General features: G+C 46.9%; 6 protein-coding genes across 6 annotated transcripts; 4 read left to right on the forward strand and 2 right to left on the reverse strand.

Moving 5' to 3' along the window:
* Positions 1 to 1,146: 1,146 nt before the first annotated feature.
* Positions 1,147 to 2,297, forward strand: LACBIDRAFT_304897 (uncharacterized protein; the record flags this gene model as incomplete). Its single annotated transcript, XM_001885062.1, has 3 exons — positions 1,147 to 1,182; positions 1,236 to 1,617; positions 1,762 to 2,297. The coding sequence occupies 3 exons, from the start codon at positions 1,147 to 1,149 to the stop codon at positions 2,295 to 2,297; spliced, it is 954 nt and encodes a 317-aa protein (XP_001885097.1).
* A 1,360-nt stretch (positions 2,298 to 3,657) lies between these two features.
* Positions 3,658 to 6,161, reverse strand: LACBIDRAFT_330822 (uncharacterized protein; the record flags this gene model as incomplete). The annotated part of the gene is made up of 4 exons (XM_001885162.1): positions 3,658 to 4,595; positions 4,881 to 5,177; positions 5,408 to 5,547; positions 5,866 to 6,161. 4 exons carry the CDS (start codon positions 6,159 to 6,161, stop codon positions 3,658 to 3,660), a joined length of 1,671 nt encoding a protein of 556 aa, XP_001885197.1.
* Positions 6,162 to 6,600: 439 nt separating this feature from the next.
* LACBIDRAFT_330823 (uncharacterized protein) lies at positions 6,601 to 7,327 on the forward strand (the record flags this gene model as incomplete). The annotated part of the gene is made up of 5 exons (XM_001885063.1): positions 6,601 to 6,666; positions 6,719 to 6,943; positions 6,997 to 7,074; positions 7,128 to 7,190; positions 7,253 to 7,327. 5 exons carry the CDS (start codon positions 6,601 to 6,603, stop codon positions 7,325 to 7,327), a joined length of 507 nt encoding a protein of 168 aa, XP_001885098.1.
* A 588-nt stretch (positions 7,328 to 7,915) lies between these two features.
* LACBIDRAFT_252730 (uncharacterized protein) lies at positions 7,916 to 10,271 on the forward strand (the record flags this gene model as incomplete). The annotated part of the gene is made up of 14 exons (XM_001885064.1): positions 7,916 to 8,173; positions 8,240 to 8,295; positions 8,347 to 8,393; positions 8,442 to 8,499; positions 8,550 to 8,569; positions 8,621 to 8,765; positions 8,815 to 8,952; positions 9,133 to 9,352; positions 9,406 to 9,609; positions 9,669 to 9,738; positions 9,787 to 9,805; positions 9,854 to 9,994; positions 10,060 to 10,087; positions 10,146 to 10,271. The coding sequence occupies 14 exons, from the start codon at positions 7,916 to 7,918 to the stop codon at positions 10,269 to 10,271; spliced, it is 1,530 nt and encodes a 509-aa protein (XP_001885099.1).
* Positions 10,272 to 10,402: 131 nt separating this feature from the next.
* Positions 10,403 to 12,874, reverse strand: LACBIDRAFT_252664 (uncharacterized protein; the record flags this gene model as incomplete). Its single annotated transcript, XM_001885163.1, has 12 exons — positions 10,403 to 10,668; positions 10,720 to 10,862; positions 10,912 to 11,225; positions 11,288 to 11,334; positions 11,398 to 11,771; positions 11,824 to 11,845; positions 11,900 to 11,920; positions 11,981 to 12,080; positions 12,132 to 12,244; positions 12,318 to 12,393; positions 12,441 to 12,542; positions 12,602 to 12,874. The coding sequence occupies 12 exons, from the start codon at positions 12,872 to 12,874 to the stop codon at positions 10,403 to 10,405; spliced, it is 1,851 nt and encodes a 616-aa protein (XP_001885198.1).
* A 1,247-nt stretch (positions 12,875 to 14,121) lies between these two features.
* On the forward strand, positions 14,122 to 16,296 carry LACBIDRAFT_304902 (uncharacterized protein; the record flags this gene model as incomplete). The annotated part of the gene is made up of 2 exons (XM_001885065.1): positions 14,122 to 15,294; positions 15,352 to 16,296. 2 exons carry the CDS (start codon positions 14,122 to 14,124, stop codon positions 16,294 to 16,296), a joined length of 2,118 nt encoding a protein of 705 aa, XP_001885100.1.
* Positions 16,297 to 18,078: the final 1,782 nt, after the last annotated feature.

The following is an 18,078-nucleotide window of genomic DNA, read 5'->3' on the forward strand; positions in this document are numbered from 1 at the left end:
GCTGGACTTTCTTTAAAATCTTATACATTGGCTACATCACCAAAAAGCTGGCTGCTTGTATGGCTTGCATTTGTTCCTTGTGTATTGGCCACAGGGTCAACAACAACACCCTTTCCTAATATCCCATTTCAGGCTTTTAGTCAATTTATTTTGACTACATTCAACCCTGAAATCTCACTTGGAACTGTCCTGCTTGTCTTTTTTTCACTAGTGGAGAATCCAGACTTGCTCAATTTACATGCACGTCAGAAGCATCCAAAGCTACCAAATGAGAAGAAAATCATTGCATCAAGTTGGATGAAATCACTAGGTCGTGCATTAGATGAACGACTTGATTCAGATGTCTCAATGCTTTTTCAACCAAATGAATTTATACCAAATTCATGGGAAACCCCATTAGCTCTTAAACTTGATGCATTTTCAGAGCTTCTTGGACTTACACCTTATAAACAAGGTGTTTTCAACAAAAAGTTACAGAAAGTTTCCCTAAAGGCAATTGAACCCATTCAACTGATTTGTCCTATTGACATGGAGTGTACAACTGCCTCATGTAAATTTCGACACATTGGAGTATATACTCGTCAACGTGATATACCTTTGGTGACTTTGATTAAAGGGTCCTCAATTCTTAAGAATGTTGCTGCATTGACTGGAGAATGTACAACATGTCACTCAATGTATTATGCTGACCATCAAATACATCATAATAGAGGCAGTCAGACAGAAATATTTCTGAACTTGGCTAAATACCTCCAAATTGGAAGCAATATTTGGGTTGACACAGTCTTTTCAAATGCACTATTGAATGGCATGTACTCATTTCATGCATCTGCAAACACCTATACACAGTATTGGAACAATAGCTTTGGAGTTATTGACTCTGACAACACATTCAAAATCAGTCGAAAACAAGTTTGGCAAGCTTTTGTGCAGCATTCTATTAGAGAAGTGGCTTCAATTTCAAATACAACATATGAAACCCAACCTAACATTGCTATTGATGACCTTACTCAACATGCATTTGCTGTTCTTGGTAAAAATGGTGAAATACCAGGTGCAAGAGAACACACTTGTTCTGAATGTACTAAACCATTCAAACGAACAATGCAGGATACAGAGCACATTCCAGGTACACTTGATGTTAATATGTTAACTTTGGATGGTGTTGTTATGGGTCCACAGGTTTGTTTATTCAACTCAGTTTGGTTGTAATTTAATATTGATTCTCTGCTTAGATTTGTGCTTTTGATGATTGCACCAATGACCTTCTCAATGCTCGTGGTGGTGCACTCTGTGCAACGCATGAAGCTTCACTTGCAAATAAATGTCGTGTGGTTGGCTGTTCTAAAGACAAAATTCAAGGAACACAAGCTTGTGCTGAACATGTTGCTGACTGGAAGAAAAGTATTCATGATCGCAGTAAAGCCACCATTAATGGTATTCGGCGTGTTCTTCAATGTCCTGGTGAACGACAAGAGTGGCAAAATGTCCCTGATGCTGCTATTCAGCGGCCACATGATGATGAGGTTGAGACTGAAAATCCTCAACCCACAATAAAACGAAAGACCTATTTCTCACCCAATCGCTCATATTGTGTTGAAACAGCATGTTCACCATGTGGAGTTGTCATTGCATGGACCAAATTTCCAAAATCTGAATCTCCAACTAACATTCTTAATTGGCTTGATGAATTGTTTCCCAACAAGGAAGATTGACCTTCTTATATATGCATTGACAAAGCATGTCAAGTTTTCAAAACAGCTGTTGGAAGTGAGAGATGGAAAGACTGGACAGACACAACTCGTTTTATTGTTGACACATATCACTACAACAATCACTGTGCCACAGATGAAATTTGTCGGAAATGGTGTAATCCTGCACCAAAAGATGGTAGTGCACCAAATCTTGTGGGAGAAACAATTGATGAGGATGGCAATCTTATTCAATGGAGAGAATTTAACACTCAAGTCTGTGAACAGCTTAATGCATGGCTTGCTGGTTATGAATCTATTTTGAAGCGAATGACATCTCAAAATTTCAATTGGTTTATACATACTATGCTTGTTTACCATGTCAAGCATGTGCTTGCCAAGATGACATCTATGGAAGATGATGAATCAGCAGATGAAGAAAGCAGTGATGAAGAAAGCAGTGATGAAGAAAGGAGTCATGAGGAAAGCAATCAGGAGGAAGAAATGGATTCAAAAAGTGAAAGTGGTTCAGGTTCAGACAATGATGATGATAAGGAAAGTAGTTCTACAAATAGTACTGATCATGATATGCATCTTTCAGATTGAGTATCTCTTCAATAGGAGTAGTTTGTGATAAATCATTAAAAATGTATTTCGCAATGCTAGCGAAATAGCATATAGTTTGGTAGAGTCCAGTTTTGTGTTAGTAGAGGCAGAGGTGGAAGGGATTGTATTATAAGGCTGCCTAAAGTGTTGAAAGTAGCTGGCAGTCCAGTGGAGTCCAGTGGAGTCCAGGTTTGTATTAAGAGTAGCTAGCAGTTCAGTGGAGTCCAGTGGAGTCCAGGTTTGTGTTAAGAGTAGCTAGCAGTCCAGTGGAGTCCAGGTTTGTGTTGAAAGTAGCTGGCAGTCCAGTGGAGTCCAGGTTTGTATTAAGAGTAGCTAGCAGTTCAGTGGAGTCCAGTGGAGTCCAGGTTTGTGTTAAGAGTAGCTGGCAGTCCAGTGGAGTCCAGGTTTGTGTTGAAAGTAGCTGGCAGTCCAGTGGAGTCCAGTGGAGTCCAGGTTTGTATTAAGAGTAGCTAGCAGTTCAGTGGAGTCCAGTGGAGTCCAGGTTTGTGTTAAGAGTAGCTGGCAGTCCAGTGGAGTCCAGGTTTGTGTTGAAAGTAGCTGGCAGTCCAGTGGAGTCCAGTTTTGTACCAGTCTGTAGTGAAGTCTCAATATATAGTGAAGTCCAGTGGAATCCAGTGGAATCCAGTGGAATCTAGTGGAATCCAGTGGAGTCCATATGGATTATGTGGGGGATGGTAAAGTACTGCATATATATCTAGAATATAGATATGGTCCATGACATTTAGTCATGTAACTTACGTGGAGTTTGCATGACTAATAGTCAGTTGGCACTGGGTGACTGAAGTAGTGTTTGAAAGTCCGGTTCGGTGCGGTTTTTTGATGCCCAGGGGCATTAACCGTAACCATAACTGGTCTGCCTTTTCCCCAGAAGTCAAAAGACCAGACCGGACTGCAAAAAGACCGCAGACCGCGGTTTTTTGCGGTCTATAGACCGGTTTTAACCGGTTTATGACCGGTCTTTAGGCCAATATTTTAAATTTGTGAATCGGTAAATTTATTAACATCTCTATTAGCTTCAAAACGAGCCCAAGAACGTCAAATTCCGTTAGGAATTGGTGTTTCTATAAAATAAGTCTGGTACATCTATTATTCCCAAAAGTAATTTACATTTTAATTCATATCTCTCTCGTTTTTTTACCCAATCGTACGTTCTTGGGTGCGTTTTAAAGGGTATTTAAGGGGTTACAAAAGACCGGTCCAAACCGGTTCACGTTAACCGGTTTTTTTGCGGTCTTTACATCTCAAAAATAAAAGACCGTAACTGCAGGTCCAGTCTTTTGCAGTCTTGGTCTGGTCTGGTTACGGTCTTTTTCTGGTCACGAGACCAGACTTCCAAACACTAGACTGAAGTGAATTTGCCGAACATACATTCAGTTGACTTGATGATAGACTCAGCCCAAATGGGTATGTTCTGGGCCGCGTCTATATCCCAGAAGATTGTCTGGGTTTCGGACTCTTTGCACTTGGTAGAAGCTGTGTATTGTACTCTTCTTCCTTCAGTATGGCTCAAGGAGGAAGATTGAGTATCGTCCTCCACAACTTCCTTATGGATGGCAGCCTGGAGATTAATCAAATCTTCTCTGAAGGCAAGAGCCGATTCAGACGGTTCGGCTGGAGTCTGCTGTAGGGAGGCTGCGGGTTGGTTCATGCCAGAAGTGGAAGGTTTCCTGGAAGCTTTGTTCGTATTGCTCGTGCTTCTAGAAGCAGCAGTCTGCGCGCTGGGCGCATTAGAGCTTTTACTAGCGGGGGGTAGAGAGCTCGCGCTTCTGTTAGCTGCGGGTATATGTTTCACACTTTGAGAAGCAGCGGGATATGAGGAAATCTCCCCTGGGTTCGTCTTGTCCAGGGAGTGAGGTCCCATAAGTACAGGCCCAGATGATGGCATAGGACTGTCATTCGCAGGGGTTATGGCCTCAGGGTCCGGTTCCTCTGCCATGGAGACTCCCTTTCCCTTCTTCTTATCTGTCAGAGGGGTTATGAGTTCATGACTAGTGGAATTGTTGGTGTTACGAGTCTTGTTTCGATGGATGTCATCTCCTCCAGTGGGAGTGGTCGAACTCATTGAAGGAATAGAGAAAGAATTGCACTGGCAGTTGCCTGACTTATAAGGAGGCGGTTGAGGGTCTGGGCGTTGGTAGGGTAGAAGCTTCCCTAGGGAGACGATCATTAAGGTCATCAGGGCAGAGGGATTGTGGACTTCAGGGTCCTGAATAGGGAGGGCATTCACGCAACAGTGGCGGGCATAGCTCATGTTGATTGGGAGAGATGTAGCTTTCCCTATGAATTCATTGTCTTCAAGGGCTGCGGATGAACGCTCTGATGTATGAATGGATGAGGGAGTTATGAGGGTTGTCAATGACGAAGTTTGGGTGGCCGATCCTACAGACCAGCGACTCTCGGAAGCTGCGGGTGGACGCGCTAATGAAAGTCAGGAGGTTTCGGTTAAGCCTTCTTTGTCTTCAAGGGTGGTAGTGACGGTAGGTAAACTAGACACAATTGTCAGTTGACAGATTGTGTCCAAACGACTTGCCTTTTTTGAATTCTCCGTGCCTCTGCACTTACAGACTTCATCTTGATGAAGTCCACAGTGCCCCCACCATTGTGAAACCAGGCGGTTGTTCTTGACCTCTTGACGAAGGCGTAGATGAGAGATGGTTGTGGAGAAGAGACGAGGTATGTGTGATAGTGCACGTGGCGTGGACACGGATATCGTTGCCGCACCTTCATGATCCAGTGACCCAGGATGAGGGACACGGTCACCGTTCCTGTCGTCGCTATTCCTCTGCCAGATGTCCCTCTTCACATGTGGCCTCAAGCATCCTCCATGGCTCAACCCTGCGCTTCGTCTCATCCCACCACCTGTCAAACCGTTATGCAGAGTGGGCCTTAAGCTGAGGGCCTTCCTCTCCCGCCATCTTCAGAGAAGACAATCAAGGCACGCTGCATCAAGGTGCCATGCACTCATGTTGCTGCAGGATCGTGCACTGACCAAATGTGCAAGGCGTGCTTTGAGAAAACTCTGTCATTTGTTTCTTCAAAAAATACAACCTAGGTCGTTGACCAATTTCCGTCTCTGGCCACCCACTCACCTCGCTCGCTACCAAGAGAAGGTGATTGATATTCTACATTGTAAGATACTCCATTTAGGTACGAATTATGAATGTATAGTTGTTGCGAATTGAGGGATCGTAACACTGTGCTGCTAGACGCGCCTTGCTTGACGCGTCGTCTAGAAGTCATGTGATAGCTCGATCGGGAATCACCTGACTCTACGAACTCCATGGAGTTTCCGGAGAGTTTTCAAATCCCGTTTGCTCTCACAGATCAGAGATTCAGATCTTCCTTCAAAGTTTAAACGCTCTCACTTTGACCTTTTCCAATGCAGAAAAAAGGAACAACTTTTGCTTTCAAAAGCTCAAATCATGGCGTCCAATTGACCGTTTAGCAGAAGCGCATTGTTATCAACAACAGGTGAATTTGACCACCAGCGCAAAATGATAACGAAGGTAACTCTGAGCTCATGAGTCTTCATCTTCATGTTGCTGACACTGCCTGCTTAGTGTGGTGACTTGCATCAACGTTGAGAAGACCTAGGCGGGGCTCTTGGGGATGAGGACACATATCACGTCGAGGGATGTTCGAAGAACGTGTGACGAAAGGAGTTGAAGGATGCGGAACCAGCATGGAGAAAACCGTTTGATTGCTGGCACGAAGGTTACATCTGTTCAACTGAAAGAGAATGCTGGGTGGTCCTAGAATGTCAGGATCAGCTACAAAGGAGCAGGCACAGCCTATGAAGTTTTTTGGACTGACAAGGTTGCCAGTGGCGAGGTGAGCGAGCATGTTTAGTTCGTTCCGATGCTTCTAGAGCGAATGGCTTATAAATTTTTCATCAGGAGAAGACGACGACGATGCAGTACTGGAGGACGATGTCCAATAGAATTCTTCTCGGTATGCTTCGGTGATCTTCTCCGCTGTTTGAAAGCATTCTGCCGTATTACAGTACGTCCTATGCACTCTTTTAGGGGGCGGCGCTCATCCTCGGATTTTGCGCAAAGCGTCCACGGGGCTTCCACTATCGTCAGCGAACCGTCAACTCACTTTGACGACATCTAAGCGTCATTAAGCGCATGCTTTGCATTCTCATGTCCCACACCGTGCTACCAAAGTTGATCCATCCGCACTCAAAAGCCCAGCTGTGATCCCTGACCAGTCGTCTTCACCTCGTTGAAAAACCCTCCAAACCTGAGAGCGTACAAGATCTAGAGACAGAACGTTCAATATGCGCTTCACTAGTAGCCTTGCCTTCATCGCAGCTTTAACCCTCGCAAACCTTTCCAGCACTTTTGTGAGTCGTCCGCTCGTCGTCTCTGACAACTAACTTCAACAAAGTCATCCAGGCTATGTTGCCTATCCAAGTTGGGAAATACGGCATCGTCAGCCAGAGGACTGCCACCTTCCTCCAAGCAGCCGACAACTCTACGGCCCTCTTCGCCTTCTCAACAGACATCCCACCCCCCTATCCAACGATCTTCACCTTGATCCCCGGCATCGAAGGCGGGTTCACCCTGAAGCTAGAAGGCTTGGGCGGGGAGTATGTCACCCGACATGCTAATGAAGAAACTGTACTTTCCCCCTTTAAATTTTCATCTATTGGTCGCTTACTACTCTTTGCCAGTCTGTTGGATACGTCGTCGGTCCCGGCTGGGCCGCCCTTGATTGGGGTATTTCCCCGGCTGGGGATGAGACCTACGTTGTGAGTTGGCCCTTGCAGTTCTTTGATGTCAACTCAATATCCGCGCCTTCTAGATAAAGGTTATCGATAGGGATGTTGTTTGGACCGCTGATCCTCCAGGCGGACCCATTTCCCAGGTAGATCTCTCTCATTTTTCTTTCTTCTATGCTCCCAATCATTTCGTTTGTCATTTCGATAGATAATCCTAGCACCCGTGACCGGACAGAAGGCACAGACCTTCATGTTCGTCAAGTATCCTTTTGAGAGCCAGTAGGAATATCGTCGGACAGTCTCCTACATCTCACCGACGATGTGTACGTCCTCTATCCAGTATGCTCTATTCAATGCTCCATTGGTTTCCTGTTCGTCGTTGCATGATTTCGATACTCCTGCAAAGGCTGTTCTGGGACCGAGCATGCAAATGCAAAATGCGCCGAAACTCCTCAAGATTCCCGTATTCAAGATTTAGGACTCCAATCCTGTTTTCCTATCTGATGAAGCTGGCGGGACTTCGCGCTCCGGAATTAACGTATGTAAGAATCAACCCCTTCCACATCTCCCTCGTCTTTCCTTTTGCGCCATGAATCTCATCGTAGTTGTGAGCGTTATTGCTATCATTTCCGCCGCCTTTCCTTTGGCCTTGCCGCCTCAGCAGCTGATCCGAGTCGGTGGCTTTTTAATGATGTTTAGTGCATTTCTCTGACTTGAACTTCCTGTGCTCGACCCTCGAAGCACCCTCCCGCGGACATCAGATTACATAGAAGGCTTAACGTACGTGTACTCAATCAGAGCTTGAAACTGGTTCTCGTTCATTGCTCCTGTCTACTTATAGCTAGGCTGGGACGGTACTGCATAAACAAAGATGCGACCAAAATTCCTCTTTATTCCTACCCTGGTCCTTGCCTTTCTGCCGCCTTTGGCAGCGGTAGCTACTGTGTCGCCATTCCAAATCTCAGATTCCAGCAAAAATCACAACTTCCTGCCCCAGACCACATTCTTCGCCTTGGTCAAAAATCCCAATGTCAGTCTTCGCTTTGTTAGCGATTTCGGGGTGTGTGAAACGACGCCCGGTGTCCACCAAAAATCTGGGTATATCACTGTTGGAAAGAACATGCACATGGTGCGCTCGCCACTTGCCAGTTTCAGAGGGCGCTAGAGACCGTAGTCTGACTGTCAGGCCAACTAGTGGTTTTGGTTCTTCGAATCCCGCACTTCACCTGAAACTGCACCGTTTACACTCTGGTAGGTTCCTTATATCCTTGGGACGTATCCCATTTTTGGCTGACGCAACAGGCTGAGTGGAGGACCTGGGTGTTCGTCCATGATTGGGCTTTTCCAAGGTATGACACTCCGTTCTAGTAATTGGTGCTGAATTCAGTAATATACAGAGAACGGACCGTGCTATGTCAATCCAGATTCAAAGACTATTGTTATTAACTCATTCAGGTGAGGTTTTTGAATGCAACACTGCCAGTACATAATTCGTTCCTTCTCAGCTGGAACAACATCAGCAACAGTGCGTGTCCTTGTTTTGATGATGTTCTCCTAGGCTTGAACTCTTGAATAGTGATTTATATCGACGAACCGATCGGCGCTGGATTTTCTATTGGGAATGATACAGTAAATAGCACCGAAACTGCCGCCCCGTTTGTGTGGCAGGCTTTCCAGGTCCTTTTTGAGAGCGGTGCGTTTTCAAAATTTGTAAGTCGAGAGTAAGCCTTTCAATTTTGCGTCGAATTTTGGGTTCTGATCGCTTTCTAGACTTATTCTTGCCACGGATAGCTACGGTGGTCATTATGGACCAGCTTTCGTCACCTATTTTAACAAGCAGAACGCCTTGATTGAGAGCTGGTTACTTCAGGGGGAAAGAGTCGAAGTCAGCACGTTGATTATCAACAAGTAAGATGACTATTTTCTTCCGATAAGATGCATCATCCCTTACCTCGTCTGGTGGATGGTACGATCCTCTTATTCAAGGTCAAGCATATGTAGACTTTGCGACAAACGCCCCCGGATATGGCCAATTACAACCAGACAATATTCTCGCTCAAATCAATCAATCTTACTTTGGTCCGGGAGGGTGCCGGGAGCAAGAACTAGCCTGCTACAAGGTCAAGCGTATGTAGACTTTGCGACGAACGCCCCCGGATATGGCCAATTACAACCGGACAATATTCTCGCTCAAATCAATCAATCTTACTTTGGTCTGGGAGGGTGCCGGGAGCAAGAACTAGCCTGCTATGCAGCTGGAGACTCGATTGACTCAGAGAATATCTGCCGCAAAGCAGACGATTTTTGTGTATGTGCATTTTTCACCTACTGCGGGTCGAATTGCTTTTTGTTAAATAAAAGAAAATACAGAATGATAATGTCCTCAATCTAGCTGCCGCTAACCGGGACCCTTACGACCTCCGACAAAACACTTCCGCCCTCTTCCCATTTGAGTTTTACGTTGATTTGTCAAACTTGCACTCCACAAGAACGAAGATTGGTGCAGAGGTGAGGTATAAAGAATGTCCAAATGCTCCCCTGCGACCCTTCGTCAAAACCGGCGATGTGATTCTTTTCGCTTCCAAACCCAAAGAGGTTAGAATTAGACTTATCTCAGTGTTTAGTCCCCGCGAATGTTTCTTCCCCAACTGGGTCCTCTCGCCGATTCAGGACTGAAATTGTTGATTTGGGTTAGTCTTCGCCGTCTCAGTAGTAACGAATAAATCTTACAACCTTACGTAGGCCGGGATGCAGATATCATGTGTGTCCATCCAATTTGTTTCCTGAATTGTAATTTAAGTCTGTCTAGCTGCAATTGGCTAGGAGCTCACGCTTCCGTCCCTGCAATGGATTGGTACGGCCATGATAGGCTCGTTAAAACCCCTTTCACCATTATGACGATGAATGGGAAGGCGGTCGCGGAAATGCTGAACGTCGACTTCTCTTTTGCGTGAGCCAATATTTTTATCTCATCCTTTTGATTCTCTGACATGGAGATTGCTGTTACATACGTAGTCCAGTTTACCAGGCTGGACATCAAGTTGTGAGTGCACTTTTTCGATGAAGCAACTAATGATCTTCATTTGGGTGATTGCCTGCAGCCCGCCTTTCAGCCAGAGACATCATTCGATTCAGACAAATCGTGCATAAAGAGCAACTTGACTCGCTTTGAATTTCTTCGCCCTTTTTTCTGCGATAATTTTCTAGTAGACATGTTCCGATGTTGAAACATCAGCCACATCGTCTCACCAGAAACGAGGAAAATATGTTATCGCTCCCAAGTTATGGGTATCGCCAGTCCAAGTCTTTGCTTCCTTTCTTCCGCTCCAATAAGCATTTGGCTTCCTCAGGCTACTACTCAGTCCGCAGATGCCTCAAGCGTACCAAATGATAAATAGCTCCTAAAGCTGAGATCTACAGAGTTGTAAGGTCTGACATGGGGCTTCGCCCCAATAGACTTGAATTGGACAAAAAAAAAAAAAAAAAAAAGCTGAGATCGTATCACTGACGAATTTGCCTTCAATGCGTCGACAATTTCGCTCATCGCAATCACTGCCTCTTCTTCCAGCGTCTTCCCGACAAGCTGAATAGAAATAGGAGCATTTTCGTATGTGATGGGATCGTCTACAAGGAAATATCTCAGCGTGAACTCGCAACAGCACAATTTTTGGGTACAGAGTTCATAATTCGCCTTATCCGCGTCATTGTAGAATTTATGCGGCGGCCTGCGTGCGTCCAATGCCTGATCGACTTTGGAAACCGGGATGACCAGAGAAGAATAATCAAGGCCATTCCAAACAGTGGTGTAGTCCGCGGTCCTAAAAACCACCCGTCAGAAGTTTACTACGCGTGGATCAGCACACGCACCTATTCATACCATGCGGAGGCGCAACGAACGGAGCCACAGGACAAATAATCGCATCCACAGCCCTCCCCGTCCCAGTCACCTTTTCAGTTCCCAGCCAATGATCAAGATATTCCTGGCGCAGCTCCCTCCTCTTCTTCTGGACCTGCCATAAATCGTACGCGGACACGCCCTTGGAAAGTGGACGAGATGTGGGCGTCTCGTCTATTCCTATAGGCGTTTCCGGAGTTAGAAGCATGGTGCCAATGAGGGGTTCGCCTGAGATGGCGGTGACGGTTTGGTAGTCTTGGGCTGAGCCGGCTCCCCAGATGTCGTCCTGTAGGTTATTTATTGTGAGGTGTGTATGAAAGGGAGAGCGGAGGAGAGCGTGCGACTTACGACGACCTTCACTATCTCGTCGTGTTTCAGCGGTTTCCAATCGATCACTGGAAGTCACAGGTAATCAAACGAATTTCTGATTGAGGATAAAATTTTAAAAAAAAGCCCACCTCGATGTCCAGCCAAAACTAACGCCTTCTTCGTCTCCTCCAACCCACGTATAACAGGCGGATGCGGCCTAACAGTACCATCATCCCACATAACAGCAAAACACAACCCCTTACCGCCTCCATGCTCCACCAACGCATACTCCTCCTCACTCCACGGTTTCCGTACCGCAAGCGGGTCTTTCAACCACGGCTGCGCAACAACAACGGCGCGGACGAAGGTTTTGATGCCTGCGAGGCTGTTGGACATGGGCCCTAGGACGGAGGGGAGGGAGTCTTGTCCTTCCATGGAGTTTACGCACCCTGCGTAGGGGATGCGGTTGTAGGAAGGTCGGAGGCCGTAGATGCCGCAGAATGCGGAGGGTATTCGAACGGATCTGTCGTGAGGAGGCGAGGAGATTGTTTGATCTTAGGATTTCTTTGCCTTACCCTCCGATATCGGAGCCGACGCCTGAAGATAGCGTCGATAAATACCCTTTCTAAAAAGATAAAATCTAAGGCTTACCTAGAGGACTGCCCTTGAGCGCTTTAGATAGTATGAGCGCCGTTCAGCGCTATTTAATCAATAGAAGAGTCAGCATCCTACCAACAAGCGCGCCTTCACCGCCGGAAGAACCACCAGATGTGAGGGACCGATTATAGGGATTGGTCGTCCTCCCAAATACGTTGTTGAATGTTTCTGGCCACTGAAAAGGAGCTTTATTAATCATGCCTTCTACAGATCGTTGAAGGTGTACCATCAAAGTCTGAGGGACGTTAGTCTTGACAAATAAAACAGCACCAAGGGATTCGAGCATGTCTACAAGGACCGAGTTTTTGGATGCGTATCTTCCGATCCAAGAAACGTAACCTATAAACGAGGGAGAAAAAAAAAACAGCTTCAAGTTGACGCCGGAGAGCTGATTTGGAGAGAAAATTTTTACCCATCATGGATTCGACCCCTTCAATGTTGATTTGATCTTTCAAAGAAATCGGTAATCCTAAGCAAAGAAACATCCCCTTTCAACTTGAGAGGATGACAATCTACCATGGATAGAAATTCATACCGTGTAAGGACCCATCGTCTTACCCGTCTTCTTGAAGTACTCATCAAGTTGAGATACGCGTTCTAAAGCGCGCTCGATGAAAATTTCGGTGAGGCAATTAGTCTGCCCAATCATTAGTAGAGCCGCGAAACCGGGACAGCGTCAAGATTGGACATACTTACCAGTTGATGTGCTATAATGGCTCGTTTGGAGAACGCAGTAGTAACATCCACAGCTGACCAAGTACCATCCGCAAGCTTGGCTAGGAGGACGTCGACTTGAGAGTTCGTGATCTCCACATCCTTCGCGGAGAGGATTCCATAGGAATCTGGTAAGGCGCTGACGTCGAGTTGATCCTTTAGTGGTGGGTTCGAGATGATCCATTGGCTGGGGATGGTTGTTTGCTGGTGGGCTTTCTTTGCTGCTGCGAGGTCTCTCCAGTTCTTTGTAGACATGATATTGGCGGATTCAAGCTTGTTGAGGAGGCAAAGGGTTATCGATTAGCGCCTAGACTTGAAGTTGTTGACATGTATGGTTGGGAGTTATATATCTAAATCAGCGAAGAATTTGAAGTACATAGGTGAGTGAGGAGAAGCGGCAAGCGGTATGACCGGCATTGTCAATGCCGAGTTTGCGTCTATTTTGATAAGCACTTGAAGCCTGCTCCAAAAATAACTTTACTACGCGCCTCTCTGTCACATACTACTATCATCTCTATGGCTGGGAGAAATTGTGGCAGATGTCCTCAACTCGTTTGAGCTCTGGATTTGGCACAGGTGGAAGGTTGTGAACTGTGTTCACATCATTTGGTCAGTTGTTCTGAAGTACACAATCAAAATGTATGCGCAACAATGATTGGGCAACTGCTGGTGGTGAGGGAGCAGCTACGGCAAATGCGATCATTTATCTTGATCGGAATTCAGCAGCCTCGACTCCCCGTATGCATCTTGACTCTTTCTCCCTCTAGCTGATTCATGAGTTGGATTCATGTCTGTTGAATGTGCTGTGGTTCTCACGTTCAAGCTTATTTTCGGATCAGTTTTTTTTTGGCCTGCTTAAACTGTTCACTTCCAGTCCTTCATATTGAATGCAGAACTTACAAGTTGCAACGAAAGAACTTCAAGAATTCCAATTGCGTTTGAAAAGCTGTACGATGATGAATTGAGCTCTGGTTTTCAGCGAAAAAGAGGACATTGTCCTCCTTTGACTTTCGAGTCCGTCATGGTTTTTTTTAAAACGCAATATGGAATTCGGACGCCAGCCACCTGGAGCTACCTATTTTCATATTTCACACACGTGGGTGCATTCAATCTATCTATTGCTCCTCGTTGCTCCCAGCTAAAATGGGTATTAATCTCAAAGCTATTATGAAAATCTTCGACTGTGCCTGCCCACTATCGCCCCATGTGTGCCCACGCATGGCGGCATGATGCCATGGGGGATTCCATCCTTCTTCCAACCAATACGGCGAGCCGGCAATGGGTGGGAAAAAAGATGGCCGACCTCGGCCATCTCCCGCTAACCCCGTATAGGCCGCGATGGCTGCCGACCATGACGGTGATATATTTTCTGAAACCCGCTCTGTTTTGGGGATTTGAACAAGAGAAGCCCATTCATCTTGCTCACAATGGTCACCACCCTCCTCTAGCCGTTCATCACGGTCCCCATCACCATCCCAGACGACCTCCGCGCGATAAGCGACATGCCAGTCTCGACACACACACCGTCCTCGCATTCTAGTCGACACCTAGCAACGCCACAACACGATAACGACCCTCCAAAGACACCCAAGACACCCAAACATCATATCTTCCAACACAAACCTCTCAGCACTGTTAATCTTAATGATCCCACCCAACCACCACCGCTTACGCCTACAGGCCTACGCGCCCAATTTAACCATCTCAGGCCGCGTCACGCCTATTTTCACGTCAAGGTGCAGATACACCAGATATCCAGCGTCCCCCTCATGAGAGGCGAGTTTGGCGTGCGCTGGAAGTTTAAGGGCGTGCGCACCCCTCCTGGGACGAAGCATGGGCCAGGGTTTCTGGGGATCGTTAGGTCGCGTTCGCGGGCTGGGAGGCTGCGGTGCGATTCTAGTATTACTAGTAAAGGCAAAGCAAAGGAAGACGAAGATGTGGAGAGCCTCGAGAGCGGGGAAAGTCGTCATGGTCATCATGATGCGTCGGTGTCGTCTCTGAAGGAATTTGGGATGGGCAGCACTCCAAGCGTTCAGACCCACCGATTTGGTTCCCGGACATCTGCACAGACGACATCAAGCCACGCCTCGTCGTCCTTGAGGGAGTTTGGAAGCGCATCAGAGACGTTGAGCGTTCACACCCATCGATCTGCATCGGGGGCATCTACACAGACGACGTCAAGCCACGTCTCTTCCTCGTCCAACCACACATCCTTTAACCCCGAACAACATCTCTCAGCAGACTGGAGCGCCACCTCTTCCACCCTCTTCTCTGCGTCTCCCTCTGCCAACGCCTCCCGCGTAACCATTTCACAAGGCGCCACCTCCTCCGGTTCGACATTTGCCTTCCCCACTCCCTCCTGCCCCACTGCCTCATCCCCGCCCTCCCCCGCACGCGGCATGACGCCCTTCCTTAAGTTGAAGGATCACGCCGTGATATGGCAGCACACACTCTCTACGACGCTTAGATTTGACATCGAACGAGACACCCTGGGACTTCTTCCCAACCCGCTTAAATTGGTGGTGATGCAGCGCGTAATTCCCGACGATCCAGATGGAAATCCGAGTAATCCGCGCTTGGGGGCGGTTTATCTGAACCTTGCGGAATATGTTGGCCAGGGGAGCGTAGAGCGGAGATATCTGTTGAGAGAGAGTAAGACGAATGCTACCTTGAAGGTACGTTCTCACCTCTTTACTTCAACTGAGAATGGAGTAGTAATTGTCGCGAGCTAGTTAACGATCGAACTGGAACATATCGGCGGCGAAACACAGTACATCCCACCTCCTCTCCCGAAGGGCGAAATCCTAACGGGCATCGCTGGGTTCTTGGAGAACGACGCGTATCGTAAACGACCCCGGGAGCTCGACCTCTATGGGCCTTACCAAAATCAGGAAGAGCTCGAGTTTGATTTGCTTGGGGGCCCGCTACGGACTGTGAGGGCGCCGAAGACGGCGAAGTCTAGGCATGCGGACATCAGTCGGGATCTAGATCAAGACGTCGATGCTGATTTGAACCAGGATGGAGAAGAAGAAGGTGAAGGCGAAGGGGAAGGCGAAGCATTCGACGTACACAGACTCCACGTCGCCTACGGACCCAAAACGACCGAAGCCCTCATCGAAGCGCTCTTCAACCCCGTGAAGACGTCCGAGAAGAGGAGGGAATCGCCGTTCACCTACTACGAACCCAAAACGAAGAAACCTTCCGCTTCCGAGTCGAAGAAACCAGTAGGGCTCGGTTTGTCAATACCAGACTTGGAGGGGGAGGGGGAGAAAGACGCGACGATCGGGCGGAGGGCAGGCTCGAACTCGAATCCCACCCACATCACATACACGCCTCTGCACCCTTCGATAGAAGGGAGCATGAAGAAGAAGAAGAACCAGAAGGCGGGGTCGGTGTGTAGCGCCAGCACCACGTCAAGCAGCAGCGCGAGCGTGCGTACCACCTCATCCTCGTCGGCGAAGTCGAAAAAGTCGTCTCCGTCCGTGAGGTCGAGCGTGAATCATGTGCATGCAGCGCCGGAGGGGAGGGTGGTGGTTGAGAAGGATGGGGTTGTGCATGGGGGTGTGGTAGGGGCGGGGTTGGGGTTGGATGCGCATTTGGAGGGTGGTGGTGGGCATGGTGTTAGGGCGTGGTGGAGGAAGGTTGCGTCTAGGCCTGGGACGCCGACTCTCAGGTAGAGGGTGCAGGTTTTGATTTTGGTTATTTGGGCCGTTGAGTTCTTTCTCTAATCTACCCCTCGCCTTCTTGTTTGGTTTTTCTTTCTATTTTCTTTACGATCACCTCATGCTCTTCCGTCTCCATTCCTGCGATTCCTTTTTCTCCCTGCCACGTCCTCTTTCATGACCCCTCCCCTCACTGACACGTATTATCACCGGAATGGGGTGCTTCTATTCTAGGCCTCCCTTCTGGTTTGTAACTTATTCATTTTAGTTTATCAGTGTTTTGGTTTTTCACATCCCACCGTCATATTCTCCTCATCATCATCATGTTCTCCACCCCATCTGTTGCCACCATGGCACTTATCCCATTATTCACCGTCCTCTTTATCCCACCCCTTAATCATCGACACAAAAAACCCCATTAATTTATCTATACATAGAGGAGAGTTGGCTGCCTTCTTTAGAGACAAAAAACGCCAGGAGATGGCTCTCTCTTTCCTAGTTACTGCATAGTGGTATCTTGTACATATAATTACATACTTCATGGTATCTTTGTTATTTTTTCAAAGAGGACATCCAATCAGATTGTGATCAAGTCAGAAAATTTGAAAAAAAAATCAGTGTATCAGACTTTCAAAATTACGTGACATTTTTGCACCTTTATTGTAATTAGAACAAACCAATGGAAATTTTGTATTTTGACATGGCCTATTGTGCAAAGGCGACATCCAAATGTAAAAAAAATGTTGTTACATACTATGTTTACAATGTGTTGTAAGGTACATCCACAGGACAAAAGGCTGTTAAAAACTAAAAAAAACATCAATAAGCTGAATGCTCTTCACCCATTTATTCCTCTTCAATTTGCAAAGTTTGCTCAATTACCAAAATTAGACATTTCCATCTGCAGCTTTTCGGCTTCCTCTGGTCTTCCTTAGCCTTAGGCTGACTATATATATTCCTGCAAGATTATTCATGCTGGTCACAGTATCTGGATGTTCTGGCCCCAGCACCTTTCTACGCAGGTCCAAAACATTTACCTCCAACTCCCTAGCCTCCTCATATTTGTCTTGTCCTTTGTATATTACTGCAAGATTTGCCATGCTGGTCAAGGTATGTGGATGTTCTGGCCCCAGCACTCTTTTACGCACATCAAAGACTTTCAGCTGCAGCCCCCTGGCCATCTCATATTTTCCTTGATCTGAGTATGTCATTGCAAGAGTATTCATGCTGGCCAAAGTATCTGGATGTTCTGGCCCCAGCACCTTTCTACGCAGATCCAAAACATCTAGCTCCAGCTCCCCTGCCTCCTCATATTTTTCTTGCCATTTGTATAGTACTGCAAGCTTTGCCATGCTGGTCAAGGTATCTGAATTTTCTGGCCCCAGCACCCTTTTCCGCACATCCACAACATTTGACTCCATCTCCTCAGCCTCCTCATATTGTCCTTGTTTTGAATATCTGGCTGCAAGATTAATCATGCTGGTCAAGGTATCTGGATGTTCTGGCCCTAGCACTCTTTTCCGCACATCCACAACTTTTAGCTCCAGCTCCTCAGCCTCATTATATTGTCCTTGTCTTTCATATATTACTGCAAGAATTGCCATGCTGTTCAAGGTATCTGGATGTTCTGGCCCCAGGACCTTTTTACACAGATCCAAAGCAGTCAACCCCAGCTCCCCAGCCTCCTCATATTTTCCTTGTGTTTGGTATATTACTGCAAGATATGCCATGCTAGTCAATGTACCTGGATGTTCTGGACCCAGCACTCCTGTATACACATCCAAGACTTCAGCATCA

Source organism: Laccaria bicolor, genomic scaffold (assembly GCF_000143565.1).
Source record: "Laccaria bicolor S238N-H82 LACBIscaffold_29 genomic scaffold, whole genome shotgun sequence".
Classification (NCBI taxonomy): domain Eukaryota; kingdom Fungi; phylum Basidiomycota; class Agaricomycetes; order Agaricales; family Hydnangiaceae; genus Laccaria; species Laccaria bicolor.